This window comes from Agelaius phoeniceus, chromosome 8 (assembly GCF_051311805.1).
Source record: "Agelaius phoeniceus isolate bAgePho1 chromosome 8, bAgePho1.hap1, whole genome shotgun sequence".
NCBI classification, from domain to species: Eukaryota; Metazoa; Chordata; class Aves; order Passeriformes; family Icteridae; genus Agelaius; species Agelaius phoeniceus.
In genome coordinates, this window is record NC_135272.1 from 37,587,049 (window position 1) to 37,608,563 (window position 21,515).

At 53.5% G+C, this 21,515-nt stretch overlaps 1 protein-coding gene across 2 annotated transcripts in view; it reads right to left on the reverse strand.

Annotated features, from left to right (window-relative positions):
- The window catches only part of NEGR1 (neuronal growth regulator 1), a 215,882-nt gene that overhangs the window by 61,033 nt on the left and 133,334 nt on the right, over positions 1–21,515 (reverse strand). For both annotated transcript variants that reach the window (XM_054638586.2, XM_054638585.2), the window contains exon 4: positions 12,839–12,970. In XM_054638586.2, the coding sequence (XP_054494561.1) occupies positions 12,839–12,970 (132 nt within the window). The remainder of the gene's footprint in view (positions 1–12,838; positions 12,971–21,515) is intronic.

Consider the following 21,515-nt stretch of genomic DNA (forward strand, 5'->3'; position numbering starts at 1 on the left):
TGAGCGTGCAGCACAGCAGGGAGGAGGAATCCGCTCCAGCCCCGCTCTGCCACGGGCCAGGCCTGCAGCAATCAGCCAGAACTGCAGCAAGGCAGATTTGGGGAGGGTGAGACAGAGCTGGGAGACTTTGCTTGAGGGAGATGTCAACGTGCTCTCGCTCTTTTTTCATTTTAGATGCTGACAGTGTGAGTGCTGACACCTGGACAGCAGCACCTGCCTGAGCCCTCAGGTCCTTCCCTTCCCTTCCCTTCCCTTCCCTTCCCTTCCCTTCCCTTCCCTTCCCTTCCCTTCCCTTCCCTTCCCTTCCCTTCCCTTCCCTTCCCTTCCCTTCCCTTCCCTTCCCTTCCCTTCCCTTCCCTTCCCTTCCCTTCCCTTCCCTTCCCTTCCCTTCCCTTCCCTGGAATCTCGTGGTCTCTGAGGTGCTGGGATAATTAAGCACCAGCCCAAATTTCCTCACTGGTTTCTGTGGACAAACACGTTGTGCTTAAACTGAAATCCATTACTCAACACAGAGGGGGAAATCAGAAACCCCACTCCCGTTAGCTCCCAGCAGTGATGGAACCCCCAGATCCACACGGAGCTACAAAAGCAAGGAAAGGGCTGCACTGGGGTTTGGGTGGGAGCTCAGGGGCAGAGGCAGAGCTGCTCTGCAGCACAGGGCTCCCATCCAGCTCGCTGTGATTGCATCCCCAGGCAGCCAGGTGAGCCCAGCGCTGCTGCCGAGGCCAGCACTCATTACTGCTGATAATAAATGCAAGCATAAGTCACAGTTAGCACTGAACAGATTGTTTGGGGTTGCAAAGACAGCAGCTGTCACAGCTTGACAGCTTTCTTGTTAGTGAATCAGCTTTCCTGACAGTCTTTTTGATTGAAAACCCCTGTTCCCTGACAGAGTGTTGGAGCTGATGTACATATGTAGCTCATGAAGAATGAGAGGGAGCCATGAAAGGTCTCGAAGCTCTTGCTCTGTATTAAAAAGTGCAGTTTGCATAAAGGGAGGGCTGGGCTGCCCCTGCCCAGCTCTGCTGGCAGATGTGAGCTGAGGGAAGGGCTCAGCTCTGCTGGGAGGTGACAGTGGCACGGCCAGAGCCACGGCCTCAGGGGCTCTGCTGAGAGCAGGGAAGCTCCAGAAAGAGTCTGTGCTGTCACAGACATCTCCTATGGAAAATCCTTTCCTGAGGACTTCTCCTCCTGAGAGGCTGAGAGGCCTCAGGAACAAAATGCAAACAATGGTTATCTGCTGCTGTGGGATGCAACAGGTGCGTCTGGGATTGGGCTCATGTGGTTGTTTCTAATTAATGGCCAATCACAGCCCAGCTGGCTCGGACACAGAGCCGAGACACAAACCTGTGTTATCATTCTTTGCTATTCTATTCTTAGCTAGCCTTCTGATGAAATCCTTTCTTCTATTCTTTTAGTATAGTTTTAATGTAATATATATCATAAAATAATAAATCAGCCTTCTGAACCATGGAGTCAGATCCTCCTCTCTTCCCCAGTCCAAAAACCCCTGTGAACACAGTCACAGTGCAATGGAAAATAAAACTGAAATTTGAAAATGGAACCGAAAAATTCCCCCTGGGTGTGGCTCTGGCAAGGCTTGCCCACCTGGGAGAGGCAGCGCTGGGCTCCAGGAGCACGCCAGGCTGCCCAGCTTGTCCCAGGGCATGGCTGCGTGTCCTTGGGACAGCAAAGGATGTCACCCGTTCCAGGGATGTCACCATTCCAGGGCTGTCACCCGTTCCAGGGATTGTCACCTGTTCCAGGGGCTGTCACCCGTTCCAGGGCTGTCACCCGTTCCAGGGATGTCACCCGTTCCAGGGCTGTCACCCGTTCCAGGGGCTGTCACCCGTTCCAGGGATGTCACCCGTTCCCATTCCAGGGATTGTCACCCGTTCCAGGGCTGTCACCCATTCCAGGGCTGTCACCCATTCCAGGGATGTCACCCGTTCCCATTCCAGGGATTGTCACCCGTTCCAGGGCTGTCACCGTTCCAAGGATTGTCACCCATTCCAGGGATGTCACCCGTTCCAGGGCTGTCACCCGTTCCAGGGGCTGTCACCCGTTCCAGGGCTGTCACCGTTCCTCAGGGAGGGACAGCAGATCCCCTGCACACGCCTGGGTGCAGAGCTGGCTTTTCCTGGGAGCTCCCTGCCCAGGAATTGCTGCCTCAGGAGCAGCCCTGACCTCTCCCTTCCCCAGCTCCCTCTGGGGCACCGGTCCCACCCCAAGCAGCAGCAGCAGCAGCAGAACACGTGGGTGGGGACACATCCCACATCTCACAGAGTTTGGTTCCACGTGCACTGGAAATGGAGCATTTTGGAGGGAGTTCTTCCAAGGGAAATGAACTCTGCCAGTCCAGCAGCGACTCCCACAGCCAGGAACCAGAGCCACGGGGTCTGTGCTGGTCCTGGCCCTGCCTGGGGCACCACCTTCCATCACAGAGCCTGGGCTTGCTCTGCACCTCTGAGCTCCAGAGACGGCCACTCCAGCCTCAAAGCATTTTGGCTTTATCTGAAGAGAGCAGAAGAGAAGCAGCTCCATGGATTCTGGTGCCTGAGGGGTGGTGCTGGGAGCTTTTCCTCTTTTTTCCATCCACAGCAGAGCTTTCTTTTAAACCACAAAAGCAAGAGGGGACTTCTCAAAGCTCCTGCAGCTCCCATCTGCTGCCTCCACCACACCTTTGCCACCACAGCAGATACTTGAACCCCAGGAAAAGTCAGGTTGTAATAATGTCATTACAGCACATTCCTAGTGCAGAACCATTTCAAACTGCAATTACTGGGATTAAAAAAACATGAAAAATAAAATATCAAGGGATGGAGAGTTGCACTGGGCTGACACTGCTCAGACCTGGCTTTTTGTGGCCCCAGCAGCAGCTCTCAGACCCCTCTGACCATCACCTCAAAGGCTCTGCAAGGGACAGGGAGGCCTCAGCCTGGCCCCACAGCAGCCAGGAACAATGCAATCACAGGCAGAAATATTGCTTTGCAGTCTGTTGACTATTAGGAAATATTTTAAGTAATTGTTTTTTGCTGAAGAGTGATCTGGGCAGGGGAACACTCCTGGAAGCTGGAGAGCTCTCCATTAATTTTGGCTCTAGCCCGGAGTCTAACACAGCTCTGCTCCAAATTGCTGCTTCCAACGCAGCAGCTCTTTAGAGATGACTCATTTCCATTAAAGCCTCAATTTCCAGAGCTGTATTTTCACTGGTGGTTAAAGAGGGATCACCTGGAGGCCGGGAGCTGGCAGAGGGAAAGGCACCGGCTGCAGGCAGGGCCGGCTGCCAGGGAGCTCCTGCTCTGCCCTGGGGGCTCCACAGCCCCAGGTGGGATCCCAGCACCTCTGGGATGGGGGAGCTGCAAGGCTTCAAGGGACCAAATCCCTGGAGGGGAGCACTGCCACAGACATCTTTGATGGAAAATCCTTTCCTTGGGATTCCCCCTCCTGAGAGGCTGAGAGGCCTCAGGAACAAAATGTACCCAATGGTTATCTGCTGCTGTGGAATGCAACAGGTGGGTCTGGGATTGGGCTCATGTGGTTGTTTCTGATTAATGGCCAATCACAGCCCAGCTGGCTCAGACTCTCTGTCCAAGCCACAAGCCTTTGTTATCATTCTTTCTTTTTCTATACTTAGCTAGCCTTCTGATGAAATCCTTTCTTCTATTCTTTTAGTATAGTTTTAATGTTATAGATATCATAAAATAATAAATCAGCCTTCTGAACCATGGAGTCAGATCCTCATCTCGTCCCTCATCCTGGGACCCCTGTGAGCACCATCACAGGAGCACATTCCTGCTGCCCCCAGGAGGGCCAAGAGGGGCCCCAGGGGATGTACAGAGGTGCCCAGAGCATCACTGGAACCTTCCTTTGGCTTTAAAGTGACAGCAAGAGCAGGGCAGCAGATAAAACCTCCCAAACCCCTTCTATGCATTGTCCTGCCCCCAGATCCAGGCACTGGTGCCACACATTCACCAGCAGCGGCCTGAAAACTTCACAAGGTGTCTTTATGAAAACCAGCAATATATTGATTGCAGTATTTCCCACCCATTTTGGGGCAGTGTCTCATGGCTGCTCCCACAGAGTCAGGTGGGGAATGATCTCCAAAGTCACCGAGACCCAGCTGTGCCCCATCCCCACCGTGTCCCCAGCCCAGAGCTCTGAGTGCACTCCAGGGATGGGCACTGTGACCCTCTGCCAAGGCCTGGGCACCCTTTCCATGGGGAACATTCCCTGATCCCAAACCTCCCCTGCCCCAGCTGCCTTTGCAGTGTTTCACATTTCCCAGGCCCTGCACTGCATTGGTGCACAACTCTGAACTCCATATAAATGTCAGCAGCTCTCCTCACAGCTCAGGCACACAGAACAATCCTTGTCCTCTCCTCAGGCACACAGAACAATGCTTTCCTCTCCTCAGGCACACAGAACAATCCTTTCCTCTCCTCAGGCACACAGAACAATCCTTTTCCTGCCCCAGAACGAAGGACAGCATTGCAGCTTCAGCCCCAAAAGTGCAAACAGCAGGGAATGGGGGAGAGAAACTGGGAGGGTGGGACTGCATCACCTGGAGCTGGAATTGGACAATGAACCCCAGCATGGAATTGGACCAAAACTTATAAAAGGGTGAAAACTCCTGACCTGGGGTCCAAATTGGGTGGAGGCATGGCCAGGCTCTTGCACTGCCCAAGGTGTGTCCTGTGAAGGCCTTTTAATAAATCCCCATTTATTCCTGTAGCTCTGCCCAGCTGTGTTCCTGGGAGCCTCTCAAGGAATCAAAGGGCTGGCACCCCAAGGACAGCAGCACTCACTGTCCCTGCACACCTGGCACACCTGGGGACAGCAGCACTCACTGTCCCTGCACACCTGGGGACAGCAGCACCCACTGTCCTGGCACCCCAAGGACAGCAGCACTCACTGTCCCTGCACACCTGGGGACAGCAGCACTCACTGTCCCTGGCACACCTGTCCCACCCTGGCACTGCTGGCTCCCAACCAACACCTCCTGGCAGGGCAAGCAGAGGTTTCTCTTGAAGGTGCAAACCATCTCCTTGTCTTTCAGGAGATCTGAGTGCTGATGCTGCAGCTCCTGTGGCCCTGCCAAGCCCCTGTGAGGAGCTGTGCCAGCACAGAGCCCCTGCCCAGCAGGGACAGCAGCAGCAGCAGCCCTGCCCCTCAAGCAGGGACGAGCAGGGATGAGCAGGGATCTGCAGGAGCCACTCAGAGCTGGCAGAACTCTGCACAAACCATCCCTCCCCCCAAAGAAATCAATGGGAATTCAAGAGCCAAACTGCACTCCAGTCTCAAACCTGAGCTCCATTGTTTTAATCTGACGGCTGAAATGTTAATAAAAGCACCTGAAGGACACTAAATGACAACCTTGCTTTACAGGAGGCTTCCTTCCCCCCAAGTGAAGGGAAATGTTTTCTTCAAAGCAGCACCATTGCTCCTCACCAAGCAATTGAGGTGGCTTTAATTGTCAGAGCAGTTCTTATCGAATTGGTGTGAGCTGCTTTTCATTGTGTTGCTATGAGATAGCACATCACATAGCTCAGATAGCTTCTCAGTGATGAGGCCAGCTTGCAAATGAGCTAAATAACAATTTAGCCCTAATGGTGACCAAAAATAACAAGACAAAACCCAAAAAGCAAAAAAAAAAAACAAACTTCAACTGATGACATTGTGCATGAACAAAACCTCCGATTTATAGGATTGCAGGAATTCTCCAAAGACCTTTATCTAATGTAAAAAACCAACAACCCAAACCTGTTATTTGCACTGGTTTCACCTGAAACATTTTGCTGGCAGCCCTGGACTGGTGGCTGCAAACCCAGCTCTGCTGGCCTTGATTTAAACCACAGCCTGAATTTCCACCAGGGCTGTGCAGCCCCCTCAGCCCGGTGGGCAGCTCAGTCCTCGCACCCTGAGCCCACGGACACAGCTCCTGGTGATTCCCTGCTCCAGCAGTGTGGGATGTGCTGTGGGAAAGGTGTCCCCTCCATCACTGCCCTGACAGCCTCCCCAGAGTCTTCAATCGCAGCAGGATCTGCAGTGTGAGAGTTCTCAGGGCTGGAGCAGCTGCACAGGATCCCATCTGCACAGGGTCCCATCCGCACGGGATCCCATCCGCACGGGATCCCATCTGCACAGGGTCCCATCCGCACGGGATCCCATCCGCACGGGGTCCCATCCGCACGGGGTCCCACCTGCACAGGGTCCCATCTGCACAGGGTCCCATCTGCACGGGATCCCATCCGCACAGGGTCCCATCTGCACGGGATCCCATCCGCACAGGGTCCCATCCGCACGGGGTCCCACCTGCACAGGATCCCATCCGCACGGGGTCCCACCTGCACAGGGTCCCATCTGCACAGGATCCCATCCGCACGGGGTCCCATCCGCACGGGGTCCCACCTGCACAGGGTCCCATCCGCACAGGGCCCCATCCGCACAGGGCCCCATCCGCACAGGGCCCCATCCGCACGGGGTCCCATCTGCACAGGATCCCACCTGCACGGGGTCCCATCCGCACGGGGTCCCATCCGCACAGGGCCCCATCCGCACAGGATCCCATCCGCACAGTCAGGGCAGTGTGGAGCAGGAGGAGCCAGCCAGGAGCTGGGCTGGGCTGAGAGGAGAACCCAGAGCCACAGGAGAGCCTGCACAGCCCCAGCCCTCCCAAAAACCTGCACAGGCACAGCAGAGCCTGCACAGCCCCAGCCCTGCCAAAAAAACCTGCACAGCCACAGGAGAACCTGCACAGCCATGGGAGAACCTGCACAGCCACAGGAGAACCTGCACAGCCACAGCCCCAGCCCTCCCAAACACTTGCATAGCCATGGGAGAATATGCACAGCCATCCCAGCAGAGCCTGCACAGCCACAGAAGAACATGCACAGCCACAGCCATCCCAAAAACCTGCACAGCCATGGGAGAACCTGCACAGCCACAGGAGAACCTGCACAGCCCCAACCCTCCCAAAAACCTGCACAGCCACAGGAGAACCTGCACAGCCCCAGCCCTCCCAAAAACCTGCACAGCCACAGGAGAACCTGCACAGCCCCAGCCCTCCCAAAAACCTGCACAGCCACAGGAGAACCTGCACAGCCCCAGCCCTCCCAAAAACCTGCACAGCCATGGGAGAACCTGCACAGCCATGGGAGAACCTGCACAGCCACAGGAGAACCTGCACAGCCACGGGAGAACCTGCACAGCCATGGGAGAACCTGCACAGCCCCAGCCCTCCCAAAAACCTGCACAGCCATGGGAGAACTTGCACAGCCACAGCCATCCCAAAAAAACTTGCACAGCCAGAGCTTTCCCAAAAAAACCCTGCACAACCACAGCCCTTGGGCAGACCCTGCACAGGCACAGCCCTCCCAGCCTGGCCACGGTGCCACTGTCCCACGCAGGAGCCACCCCTGTCCCCAGCACGTGTCAGGGAGCAGCACCCTTGTCCCCACTCAGAGCAGCAGCCCAGCTCCAGCTGTGCTCTCCTGCAGCTGTTTTTGGGTGGGAAGAGCAGAGGGGAGGGCGCTGCACTGCCCACGGTGGCAGCAGCTGGGACAGGAACCCCAAGCCAAGGGGCCAGCCCTCAGCTGCCTTCCCACAGCTCACCAGAGCACACGGGGCAGGCTGGGGCCGTGCCCTGGCACAGCTGGCACAGCTGGCACGGGCTGGTGCCTGGGGATGTGCCCAGCAGCACCAGCACCACCCACACAGCCCAGAGCAGGGCACGTCCTGCACACCCCACTGGGCACTGAACCCCCCTGCTCTGCTCCATGGAGAGCACCAAGCAGGAGCCAGGAGCACAGTGCCAGCAGTCCCCAGTGCCCCCAGTGCCACCCAGTGCCACTCAGTGCCACAGTCCCCTCTGGAATGCCACCTGACACCTGGGGAAGCAGCAGAACCCCTGGCAGTGAAGCTTGGCTCCTAAAGCCAGGGCTGCCCTTAACCCCAAATCCCAAAGTTAGGGATATAAACACGGAGCAGCAAATCAGGAGCCATTAAAGCCAGAAAGAATCAGAGTTCTTGGTTTCTGCTTCGAGAAAAGCCCCCTCCTCCCCTCTCTTTTATTAGAGGAAAATGGAAATTAAAATCAAATTGCTCTGAGCAATTTTATACTTGGTGCCAAAGCAGAGGAGGACTGAGACCTCCAGAAAATATGTGGGCTTTGCCTTCATACTTAATAATAACCGAGGCAATTTTCCTGCTTGATTCCAAACTCAAGACCTTGCCCAGGAAATGCTGATGCTAGGCCAGGAATGGGGCACAGCTCCTGGGAAAAGGCTCAGTGACACGTCCAAGGGACTGGCAGCCCAGCAAGCCCCCAAGTCCTGCTGTGTTTTTCCCCAGGAGATTTAAGGTTACAGATTTAATTAGGCCAGCGTGGCTTGTACAGGATGTCTGATTTCAAAGTAAAATCGCAGCATTATCCATAATGTTATGCAAAGCACCATAGCAACAGCGAGGAGCCTTCGAAGAAATGCTAATGAGGGGAGAAATGCTAATGAGGGGAGAAATGCTAATGAGGGGAGCTGTTCAGCACAGCCCGGCCTGGCCAAGCGAAAACAAACACCCCACTTAAAATTCCTGACAAGAACTCACACATCCCTGCACCAGAAAAACCCCACTGCCAGAAATGCCTCATCAAAGCATCCCAGAGAAATCCCTGATCAAAGCATCCCAGAGAAATCCCTGATCAATCAAAGCATCCCAGAGAAATCCCTGATCGATCAAAGCATCCCAGAGAAATCCCTGATCAATCAAAGCATCCCAGAGAAATCCCTGATCGATCCAAGCACCCCAGAGAAATCCCTGATTGATCAAAGCATCCCAGAGAAATCCCTGATCAATCTAAGCACCCCAGAGAAATTCCTGATCAATCAAAGAACCCCAGAGAAATCCCTGATCAATCCAAGCACCCCAGAGAAATTCCTGATCAATCAAAGCATCCCAGAGAAATTCCTGATCGATCAAAGAACCCCAGAGAAATCCCTGATCGATCAAAGCACCCCAGAGAAATCCCTGATCAATCAAAGCATCCCAGAGAAATCCCTGATCAATCAAAGCATCCCAGAGAAATCCCTGATCAAAGCACCCCAGAGAAATTCCTGATCGATCCAAGCACCCCAGAGAAATCCCTGATCGATCAAAGCATCCCAGAGAAATCCCTGATCAATCAAAGCATCCCAGAGAAATCCCTGATCGATCCAAGCACCTCAGAGAAATCCCTGATCAAAGCATCCCAGAGAAATCCCTGATCAAAGCACCCCAGAGAAATTCCTGATCAATCAAAGCATCCCAGAGAAATCCCTGATTGATCAAAGCACCCCAGAGAAATTCCTGATCAATCCAAGCACCCCAGAGAAATCCCTGATCAATCCAAGCACCCCAGAGAAATCCCTGATCGATCCAAGCACCCCAGAGAAATCCCTGATCAAAGCACCCCAGAGAAATCCCTGATCGATCCAAGCACCCCAGCAGGGAGGGCACAGGACCTGCCTCTGGAACAGGCCCCCAAACCCCACTGGGCTGGCTGAGAGCTCCTGGAAGGGCTGGGATGCCCCCCCAGGGTCCCAGGGAATGTGGAAGCTGCTCCCAGCACAGAGCCCCAGCCTCCTGAGGCACAGGAAAACCTGATGAGGTTGGGAATGAAGCTCCCAGAACCCAAACTGAGATGATTGAAGGACACAAAGCACGTGCATAAAAGGGTTAAATCACAGAATCTGCTGAGCTGGGGGATCCATGAGGACCATGGTCCAGCCCTGAGCCCTGCACAGGACACCCCCACGGGTCACCCTTTTCCTGAGAGCGTTTCCAAGCTCTGGGACACAATCATTCCAAACACAAGATTTCACCAACCCAGTGACCCCAGTCCTTGGCTTTGTGTCCCGGGTTAGGACAAGGAAAGAGCAATGCAGTGAACACCTGGATAAACCAAACTGATTGGAGCTAAAGCAGCCTAATGAGCTTCAGAAGCTTCCTAAAAGGCTGCATCAAGCAAATGCAGGGCTGCAGTGTGAGTCCAGGGCAGGCAGCACGGCCTGGGGGAGGCTGTCCCAGGCAGGCCCTGTGTCTGCACAGCCCTGGAATGCTGTGGCAGAGGAGTCAGAGCACCTGCCCCAGCGAGAGGAGAGCAGCTTGGCCAGCAGGCTCCCAGGAAAGGGCTGGGGCAGCCCAGCTGGGCTCAGAGTGCCAGCCCTGCTCCTGCTCTGCTGGGCAGGGCTCAGGGACACACTGCCAGAGCTGAGGACCCCGAAACCATCCAGGGGAATGGAAAAGGTACCCCGAAAACTGGACAAAACCACCCAGCAATGAGTTCAAAAATGCCCTTTCCCTTCCCAAAGCCAGCGGATCTTGATTCAGTGAAGTCTGACAGCTCCAGCTGCAACAGAGCTGTCCAAGGTACAATTACAGGCAAACTGACCTTAATGTGGATTATCCTAACAAAAGGGAATTCTGCAATGCCACTCCACTATAAACCCACATTTTCTATTTATTTAGACAGCTGACACTTTGAAACAAATGCAAATAAATGCCAGTTTCCTGAGGCACACATCCCATTCCTCATCCCCTCGCCGTGGCCTCAGCTCTACTGGAAATTCTAGGATTCAGCAGCTGCCTTTAATATTTTTCAAGCATGACAGTAATAGAGCAGGAGAGAATGAGCAAAGTGACAGTAGCACCTGGAGAGTTTCAGACCAGCTTTCAGATGACACATGAAATCCAGACACTGGTTCATTCCAAGCAGGGTTCAATATTATAATCTATAAATCAGTATTTGCTTTGCAAAATGTAACGGAAAATGCTAATAGGATTTACTTGTGAAATGAAATTGGATTACATCTTATCTATTTTAACTTGATTTGGTGGAGCATTCCTTCAGCACCAACCAGCAGCTTCAATGGCTCCTCTCGTCTCCTGCCCCCCCAGCCTTTTGGGATTCAGGCAGATTCTCAGGCCACCCTTTTTCCAAGGGAAATTAGGGAGGACAGGCACAAATTGAGTAGAAAATGCAGCTGCTGGTGTATCAAGCAGTGTAATGAACCCCCTGTAAGTCATTAGAGCCACCACGTGTGCCAGGAGCTCTGTGTTTGTGCAGGGCTGGAAGCTGCCCAGACCACAAACCTGAATTTCACAGAGTCATTTAAACCTGGGCATTTTCTGTCCCTGCCTGGGTGACTGAACAGCCTCTCCATGCCATGAATATCCAGGTGCCAACGCCTCCCTGCACCAGGAGTGGAGCCCTGGACTGGCACCAGGAGCACAGCCATGGAATGGCACCAGGAGCACAGACACCATGGAATGGCACCAGGAATACAGCCACCATGGAATGGCACCAGGAGCACAGCCACCATGGAATGGCACCAGGAGCACAGCCATGGACTGGCACCAGGAGCACCGCCATGGAATGGCACCAGGAGTGGAGCCCTGGAATGGCACCAGGAGCACAGCCATGGGATGGCACCAGGAGCACAGCCACCATGGAATGGCACCAGGAGTGGAGCCACCATGGAATGGCACCAGGAGCACCACCATGGAATGGCACCAGGAGCACAGCCACCATGGACTGGCACCAGGAGCACAGCCATGGAATGGCACCAGGAGTGGAGCCACCGTGGAATGCTCCACCAGGAGCACTATCATGGAATGGCACCAGGAATACAGCCACCATGGAATGGCACCAGGAGCACAGCCATGGAATGACACCAGGAATACAGCCACCATGGAATGGCACCAGGAATACAGCCACCATGGAATGGCACCAGGAGCACAGCCACCATGGAATGCTCCACCAGGAGCACCATCATGGAATGGCACCAAGAATACATTCACAGAATGGCACCAGGAGTGGGTGAGAGCAGCAGCAGCAGAGGAAGAGAAGCCACAGAATCATTTAGGTTGGAAAAGCTTTCCAAGACATCAAGCCCAAGCTTCCCCCAGCACTGCCAAAGCCACCACCCACCCACATCCACAGACACCAAACAAAAGGATGGAATTTCTGGGGAGGAAGCCTTGCTGTTACAAGTTTTATGGAAATGAAGGGCCCCTGCACTGTCCCCTGTGCCCCAGGAGCCCTGGCCCCATGAACAAGAGTGCTCTGGGCAGCAGGGAATGCCCCAGGTGACAGCAGCGGCCCCACAGTGACAGGGCATGAGGGGATTTGCTCCCAGAGCAGCTCCAACAAGGCCTCTGGGGGAGACACAATGCTGACATCTCATATTTGTGACCAATAAAGCTGCCACAGCAACTCCAAAACCAGAAACAAATCACATGCTGGGTAATTGAGGTTAACCAAAGAAAACTGTTAGAACAAACAAGAGAAATTATTCACATCGTTGTGCCTGAGTTTTCTCACACGTTGGAGGGAAAAAGAACATTTCACATCACGCTGAGTGCTAGATCAGACTCAGGGCCAAGCTGAGAGCACCTCCCTGGTGTGGAGATCGCAGCAGGTCAGAGCTGCTGGTGTCACCAGCACCCTGCAGGGTCCCCACAGCAGTGTCCCTCTGTCCCTCCTCGGGGAGCAGCTCACACTCCATGGAGATCAGGCCCCATCCAGGGACACAAGCAGAGCCTCTCATCTCCTCACATCACTTCCAGCACCACCACGGCATGAGAAACCAGGAAGGGCTCAGGACAACCTCCAGAGCAGGCACCAGCAGCTGCCCAGATCATCACCCAGAATGACAGCCTGCACCTCAAACTCTCTTGGTGACACAGAGCACAGCCCCCTCAGCCACTGCGACCAAGGCAGCAGCTCCTGCAGTCTGCTGCTGCTGCAGACTCTCCTTCTCCACCACACCACACAGAGGCAATAACAAATAAGGGCACTTACAGTTCACTGTGACCTTGACTTTCTTCACGTCCGGCACCGAGACGTCGTTCTCTGCACTGCACTCGTACTCCCCAGCCTGGTCCCTGGTGATCCCATAGATGTCCAGGTACTGCCCACTCTCAAAGGGCTTGGCTGCAATGAAATAACCACAGGAGGAAATTACAGCAGGCCGAGCACACAGCTCCTGAAACCCAACATCTGCACAGCAGCTGGAGTTTAACACGCCCAGCCACTGCAGCTCCACACAGCTCCTGAAACCCAACATCTGCACAGCAGCCGGGGTTTAACACGCCCAACCACTGCAGCTCCATTGCAGCTCCTGAAACCCAACATCTGCACAGCAGCCGGGGTTTAACATGCCCAGCCACTGCAGCTCCACTGCAGCTCCTGAAACCCAACATCTGCACAGCAGCTGGAGTTTAACATGCCCAGCCACTGCAGCTCCACACAGCTCCTGAAACCCAACATCTGCACAGCAGCCAGGGTTTAACATGCCCAGCCACTGCAGCTCCACACAGCTCCTGAAACCCAACATCTGCACAGCAGCTGGAGTTTAACATGCCCAACCACTACAGCTCCACTGCAGCTCCTGAAACCCAACATCTGCACAGCAGCTGGAGTTTAACACACCCAGCCACTGCAGCCACTGCAGCTCCATTGCAGCTCCTGAAACCCAACATCTGCACAGCAGCTGGAGTTTAACACGCCCAGCCACTGCAGCTCCATTGCAGCTCCACACAGCTCCTGAAACCCAACATCTGCACAGCAGCTGGAGTTTAACACGCCCAGCCACTGCAGCTCCATTGCAGCTCCACTGCAGCTCCTGAAACCCAACATCTGCACAGCAGCTGGAGTTTAACATGCCCAGCCACTGCAGCACCATGCAGCAGCCCCAGCTCCGAGGGGAGGTGACACCCCCAAACTCCTGGAGCTGGCCAGAGGTTCCCTCCTGACCCAGCTCCACAGAGAAACTCAACAGCTCTGAGATACACCCGGGTAATTTGTACCCAATGGACGTCATGGAACAGAGCTGGCTGCCAGCAGTGTCCCAGGCCAGGCTGGAGCACCCTGGCACAGGGGAAGGGGTCCCTGCCGTGGCAGGGTGGACAAGATGAGCTGTCAATGCCCTCCAGCCCAAAGCAGCCCAGCACTGCCCCGTTCCTGCCTTCAGAGCTCAGCATCCCTGAGTGCTGATGGTTTGCAGAGCCCAGCCTGCCCTGCAGGGTGGAGCAAAGCCAGCCCAGGGCCAGCTGCAGGGACAAGTGCCACTGCTGGAGCAGCTGATCCCAGCCAATAATTAACTGGATCCAATCATTAACAGCTCTCCTTGGCCACAGGACCCAGAGGAATGGGATCTGGGTGTCACACAGGAATAAGGACAGTCCCTGAGTGATTCCCAGGACAGGCAGAGATCTCCCTGTGCTGGGACAGGACAGAGAGCCAAACAGAAACATCGGTGTCTGTGCCTGCTCCATGCCCTGGAACCCACTGGGAATTGTTCCCAGCCAGGAACACTGGCCCAGCTCTAGAAACACTGGAGCCCATCAGGAATTGTTCCAGAACACTGGAGCCCATCAGGAATTGTCCCAGAACACTGACCCAGCTCTAGGAACACTGGAGTCCATCAGGAATTGTCCCAGGAACACTGGAACCCATCAGGAATTGTCCCAGGAACACTGGAGCCCATCAGGAATTGTTCCAGGAACACTGGCCCAGCTCCAGGAACACTGGAGCCCATCAGGAATTGTTCCAGAACACTGGAGCCCATCAGGAATTGTCCCAGGAACACTGGAGCCCATCAGCAATTGTCCCAGGAACACTGGAGCCCATCAGGAATTGTCCCAGGAACACTGGAACCCATCAGGAATTGTCCCAGGAACACTGGAGCCCATCAGGAATTGTCCCAGGAACACTGGCCCTGCTCCAGGAACACTGGAGCCCATCAGGAATTGTTCCAGAACACTGGAGCCCATCAGGAATTGTCCCAGGAACACTGACCCAGCTCCAGGAACACTGGAGTCCATCAGGAATTGTCCCAGGAACACTGGAACCCATCAGGAATTGTCCCAGGAACACTGGAGCCCATCAGGAATTGTTCCAGAACACTGGAGCCCATCAGGAATTGTCCCAGGAACACTGACCCAGCTCCAGGAACACTGGAACCCATCAGGAATTGTCCCAGGAACACTGGCCCAGCTCTAGGAACACTGGAGCCCATCAGGAATTGTTCCAGGAACACTGGCCCAGCTTCAGGAACACTGGAGCCCATCAGGAATTGTTCCACAACACTGGAGCCCATCAGGAATTGTTCCAGAACACTGGAGCCCATCAGGAATTGTCCCAGAACCCATCTGTCCCCCCCAACACGGGGCACAGGCGCTCCCCAGCCCCTCCCAGCCCTCCCCTGCTGTTCCCACCTGGCAGGGAGCGTTTGGTGTCCCTCACCTGGAGCTGCTCCTGCTCCCAGCTGTGCTCCCAGCCTCTCCATGGCCAGTTAATGGGTTTGGGTTCCTCACCACACCACAAACCCCAAGAAGTTCAGTGCCACCATTACTGCAGCGCAGCCTCTCACAGCAGCCGCCACCACAGGTGCTGGAAATTATAGGTCTAAGGGTTTAAAAGCCTTGCTGGAAGTGTTTTCCCAGCCTGAAAGCCTTTAATTGGCTGTTAATAACTGTGCCTTTGGGAGCTCTGGGAAAAACCCACGAGGGCAGTGGGGACGAGGCAGAGCTGTTATGGCCTGGCCATCAAGGGGTGAGTTATTGGTGCCTCTGCACAAGCCTGGGCTTGGCTGGCTCTGGAAAGAGGGGGAAGCGTTGGGCTGGCTCTGATAATTGAAGCTCTGACGTGTCTCCTGAGATCCACACGCTGCTCGTTCAAAAGTGCAGCATTTCTCAGGTAAAAATGAACTGATATCTGTGGGAATAAGCTCAGCCTGCATTTAAAACTCTCATTTTCATTGCATTCTATGAGTTATTAATGAGTTCATCTACTTTTATTGAAAAGTAAGAAATGCTTCCCATTTATCATAAAATTGTCAAAAAGAAAAAGATCCTGCTCATTTCTGCGCCATGCTTTTGGGCAGTTTTAGTTTGTATCTCACAAAGATTTTGATCCCACTCTTGTCCCTCAGTTCCTTCACAAAGCCCCAATTATTTGACCATCTTAGCTGGAGCATTCTTCTCCTGACAAGTGTATTTTAAAGAGAATTCTTTAAAGGATTTTAGGAAGGCCTGAGGATTTCCAGGAATGCCTTTAGTTGTTCCTGAAGGGATGCTCAGAGGCCTGCAATGGTCCTGGTAGAAATGTCCCTTTCTCAGTGTCCCTCAGGGAGCCCCAGCTGCAGGGCAGTGTCACCTCCCCCGGAGCAGTGGCTGCTGGCACTGGATGTCACTAAATTGGAGCCTGATACCAACCCTCCCGAGGCTGGTACTACAAGTCCTGTTAAAAAGAAAAGGCCAAAATCCCCAGAACTGAACCCAGAGGACCTGGCCTTTCTCACACAGAGCTGTGGCTTGGGAGGCCGTTTTGGCCACCCAGCCATGTCCATTGGGTGCTCCTCTGTCTTTAAACTGTTAATTAATCCCCGTGTTTGATAGCAGGCACCATTGATTTAATGACAAGCTATGCCTTTACCAGCTGAACAATCCCTCCAGGATGACCAGCGGGCCATGAAATTCTTATCAAACACTCATAAAAACCCTCAGCTCCCTGAGAAGCTGCAGGACTGAGCCAGGCAGGCCCTCAGCAGTGCCCCATGAATGTCACTGCTCTCAGGAAGGGCTGGTGGGGGAGCCAAGGCCACCTGAGCCATCCCACGCCCCAGGGAATGCAGGATTTGGGGGTTCTCCAGGGAACACTGCTGCTCATCCGTGCCTCCAGCTGACCAGAGCTTCCTCCAAAGGTGTGTGATGGTGCTCACAGGGGTCCCAGGATGAGGGAAGAGATGAGGCTCTGACTCCATGGTTCAGAAGGCTGATTTATTATTTTATGATATATATTATATTAAAGCTATACTAAAGGAATAGAAGAAAGGATCTCATCAGAAGGCTGGCTAAAAATAGAAAAAGAATGAATAACAAAGGCTTGTGGCTGACCAAGACAGTCCAAGCCAGCTGGGCTGTGATTGGCCATGAATTAGAAACAACCACATGAGCCCAATCCCAGACCCACCTGTTGCATTCCACAGCAGCAGATAACCATTGTTTGCATTTTGTCCCTGAGGCCTCTCAGCCTCTCAGGAGGGGAAATCCTAAGGAAAGGATTTTTCAGAAAATACCATGGCTACACAAAGGAGCCTTCCTCAGGAGCTGGGGCTGCTCCTGGCTCCCTGGCAGTGTCCCAGGCCAGGCTGGAAGGGCTTGGAGCTCCTGGGACAGTGGGAGGTGTCCCTGCCCGTGGCACTGGGTGGGCTCTGAGGTCCCAACCCAAACCATTGCAGGATTCCTGGCCCAGGAGAGAACAGTCCCTGGGTTTGAGCCCTCTGTGCCAAAGCAGCCTGGGCAAGGGGGTCACTGCCAGGCTGTGGAGCCAATTGAGCTGGAGCTGCAGGGTCAGGAAAGTGCAGTTTGAGATCCTTCCCACAGCAAGGGCAATCCTGGAGCAGCCCCTCGGTGTGGAGGGGAGGCAGGGGCAGAGCAGCTCCTCTCTGCTCAGAGATCCACAGTGCACAATTGCCCTGCTCTGAGGGAGAACAACAGCAACATCCTCCCCAGCAATACCTGCTCCCTGCTCGGGAGCCAGCAAGGAAAAGGAAACAAGCCAGAAACTCCTTTCTAAAACTTCCAGCTTTAAAGCCATCTGTGAGCAGGAGAGGGAGCATTTGAAGGGTTGGCCCTTTGTACACAGGCAAAGCCCTGGAAATCCGATAATAATTCCTGTCAGTTGAGGATTTGCAGCCTGGAAACGCAGGTTTGAAGCACTGGCACTCCAGCAGAGCCCTTCTCCTCTCTGTCAGGGGCAGGGGGAGCCCAGGCTCTGCCAGGTCTGGGTTTGCTGCTCAGGGTTTAGGGAGGCTTTGCTCAATCCCTCCCTCAAAGAACAGCAGTGCTCTGCAGAACGGACAGAACGAACACCGGGGTGCCAAGGACCTGCCTTGCATTCCACATGGGAAAATCTGCCTTGATCCACAGTGTCTGGAACCCTGCTCCTCCAAATGCAGGCCCATCCCTACACCCACTCATCCTCCTGCTCCAGGAAAATTGCTGACCAGGAGTGATGGAGATTAAACTGTGAGAAAAAGGAAAGAGAGCAGGGAAGAACTGGAAAATACGAAGCTGGAAGTAAGCAGGGATCCCAGAATCCTGGAATGCTCTGGGTTGGAAGGGATCCTAAATCCCATTTCACTCTGCTGTTCCATGGCAGGGACCCCTCCCACTGTCCCAGGTGCTCCAGCCCCAGTGTCCAGCCTGGCCTTGGGCACTGCCAGGGATCCAGGGGCAGCCCCAGCTGCTCTGGGTACTCAGGGCCCTGCAGGAAAGAATTCCATGCCAGGGCCTGACCCTCCTTCCCCTTAACTCCACTGCCCTGTACTGTCCCTGCCTCCCTTGAGCATCCCCTCCTTCCCAGCTGGGGAAGCTCCCCATGAGAAACTTCTGCCAAAACCAAAGTGGAGAAGGGTTTTGGTGCACGGTGCTGTCATTGCAGTGACAGAGTTCTATTGTCATTACATTGCAAGTGTTCCACATTGATAGAGTTTCATGCCTCCTTGAGGTTTCTTGTAGGCAGCTCCTCTGGGCACTGACTCTTCCTTGTCCTCACAGCAGCCAATGGATCCAGCTCCCCTCAACCAACCAAGCCACTCTTTTAAAACACTCTTCTTATTGACTACAGGTGTGGCCCGTTAAAATCAGGCCTGCTCCCAATCTCTAATACTTGGCCCAGCGGCAACTCCTTAATGGGGTAAGATTACTTTCTATATTACCTCTATTTTCTTATGTTGTATCCCCCTACAGCACAGCACCTGAATTTTGGCAAGGAGGATCATTTATCAGGAGATTTCTGGGTGTCAGCTGCTGCTGCTGCCCGCAGAGCTTTGCCCAGGCATTGGTGGGACACAGCAGAGCTAAAGCTGTGCCCTGGCAGAACTTCATCCTTTAACATTCTGCCTTCATTCCCAAACTATCGATGCTGCACTTTGCTGGGAAATGTCAGAACAAAATAAGTAATACCTGCAATTTATTCGGGTGACATTTCAACAATACAGATTTGGAGATTACAACCCGCAGCCCGACGCTGTTACGCTGAGTGGGGAGATTTGCTGGATTTACATAATGGGGCCGTGTAATGAATATTTATAGAACGAGAGCATTTACATAATGACTGCAAGTTAAACACGCACAATAAAGATTCCGGGCCAATAATTTACGGACTAAGTTTAAAAATCACCTTGAAATGCATTTTATTTTTATTCCTACGAAAGGTTCAATTTATCTCTTGTTCAGAAAAATTGAATCCGACCTCATGCGAGTCGAGGCTGTGTTGATGTAAATCATGATCATATCCTGGAATTAGTCTACATTGAGTCATTTGTATTCAGAGATTTCAGTTCCTTATCTTTTAGCAGCAGCTTTGACAAACAATTTGAGAATATTCTAAATATGCTTGGTTAATATAATTTAGTGCTGGATGGGAGATGCGCTGCCTGCCCGGGAGCCTCATTAGTGCCGCTGGGAATTAGAGCCAGAACGGGCAGGAATTAGCGAGTGCAGCCGAGGCTGAGGCAGGAGAGGAGCTGCGGGCAGAATACCAAGGCTCTCTGCCTCCCTGGGTGTGCTGGGAGGGCTGTGGTGCACCTGTGCCCATGTGCCTGGGCACTGAGCCTCCTCTGGGGCACACGGCTGCCCCTGCCAGCGCTCGCGGCCACGCTCCTCTTCACAGGGACAAGCAAGGCACAGCTCTTCCCGAGGATTCCTGAGATTCACCTTCTCTGAGCCTCAGAGAGAGGGAAAACACGATTCTTACCGCTTGCTGCTGTGCCTGTGTTGAGCCAAAGCAGAATGCAACGTGGAGGTTGTTTATCCATGGGGATGGCGTTCTGTTTCCTTGGCCATCAGGACCAGGAGAGTGTGTGTGTGTGTGTGTGTGTGTGTGTGTGTGTGTGTGTGTGCCAGGACTGTCACTGAAGCCACGAGATTCTGGGCAGTGTGAGCAGTGTGTGCAGAGCGAGTGCTGGGCAGATCCAGTCCGGATGAAATGTACATAGTACAGTATAATAAAGTAATTAATTAACCTTCTGATACCCATGGAGTCCTCCTCATCACTCTCTCCCCTTCTTCAGAGTCACTTTGATTTACAGTAAGCACTGGGCTTGCTCCCTTCACATCTGACAGGGTTTTTGAGCCCTTTGCAGCCTGTGCTCTCCCTCTCTGACCCTGCTGTGTCTGTGGATCCCCAGGGCACAGAATCCCCGATCTGGGATGATGGAAGTGTCCAGGGTGGGGTTGGATGGACGGGGCTGGGAGCAAGGAGCACATCCAGGGGGGTCACTGAAGGCCCTTCTGACTCCCTGCATTAATTTCCACAGATCCATTTGTGTTGGGAAGTCCCTCTGAGCCCCTGGGTCCACCCCTGGCCGTGTCCCCAGGTGCCACCTCTGCATTTTGCCTGGACTCCAGATGAGGATGCTCTGCTCCCCCTCAGCCCCTGCTGCAGCCTGAGTGCAATAATTCTCCTTTTCTCCTCCTCCCTCTCCAGGAGCAGCACCCCAGCTCCTTTCTGCAGCCACTCAAACGCTTTAAGCCATTAATCCAAAGTATCACCAGGGCTTCCAATAAAATTTTATTTGACATTTAGTTAAAATCCATTTTCTGCTACAACTGAATTTTTCCTCTAGTCCCTTGATGGACACTTCAGGCCGAATTTGTTGTCATTGTTTTAAAGGTCAGAAGTGAGGGTTTTTTCCCAGATCTTGCTTTGTAAAGCCAACTGTTCCTGGGGATGATGAGAGGCTGTGGCAGCCCACAGAACCCTTCTGGTCTGTAATTACAGGTTTGTGTACAGGCTGGGGGAGCAGAGCAATCCCTCTCTGCACAGCCAGCTCTGACTGCAGAGTCCCAGTGACAGAGGCAGTGCCTGGGGCAGAGCTGGGGAGCACAAAATCCTCATTTCCAGAGCAGGCATCTCCCCAGAGCCCCTGCTTTGCTCACTGGGAGCAGCTGCAGTGGCCCTGACATTGGCCAAAACCTTTCCTTGCAATGTGCTTTGAGGAACCAAAGGGATACATGGAAATATCCAACAGCAGGGATGCTTTCTGTTGCCATTTTGTTAACAAATTTTCACACACATCATTGAATTCGTGCAGCAAAACCATTCTGATAAGCTGAATCGTGGAGTAATGGTTCAGTGGTGAGGAATCCTGGAATATCCTGAGGGAGGGACCCACCAGGACCATAAATCCCAACCCTGGCACCCCAAAAATGCCACCCTGTAGCAGTGGAAGAAATGAGAATAAACCAAACCTACTGCATGGCCTGTTCCTGTGTTTAACTCTCATTTCCCATTTCTAGGGAGCGCCTTGTGCTCCTCATTCCATCCTTGCTTGGATTTCAACTGGAACTGGTTGATCCATGACTGAGATTACAACACACATAGGGACATACATCCATATTTAGGGAGCTCTGTCCTCATCCCTGTGTTATGGTGATGCCTGAAGTTTGAGCTTTCACATTTCCCAGGC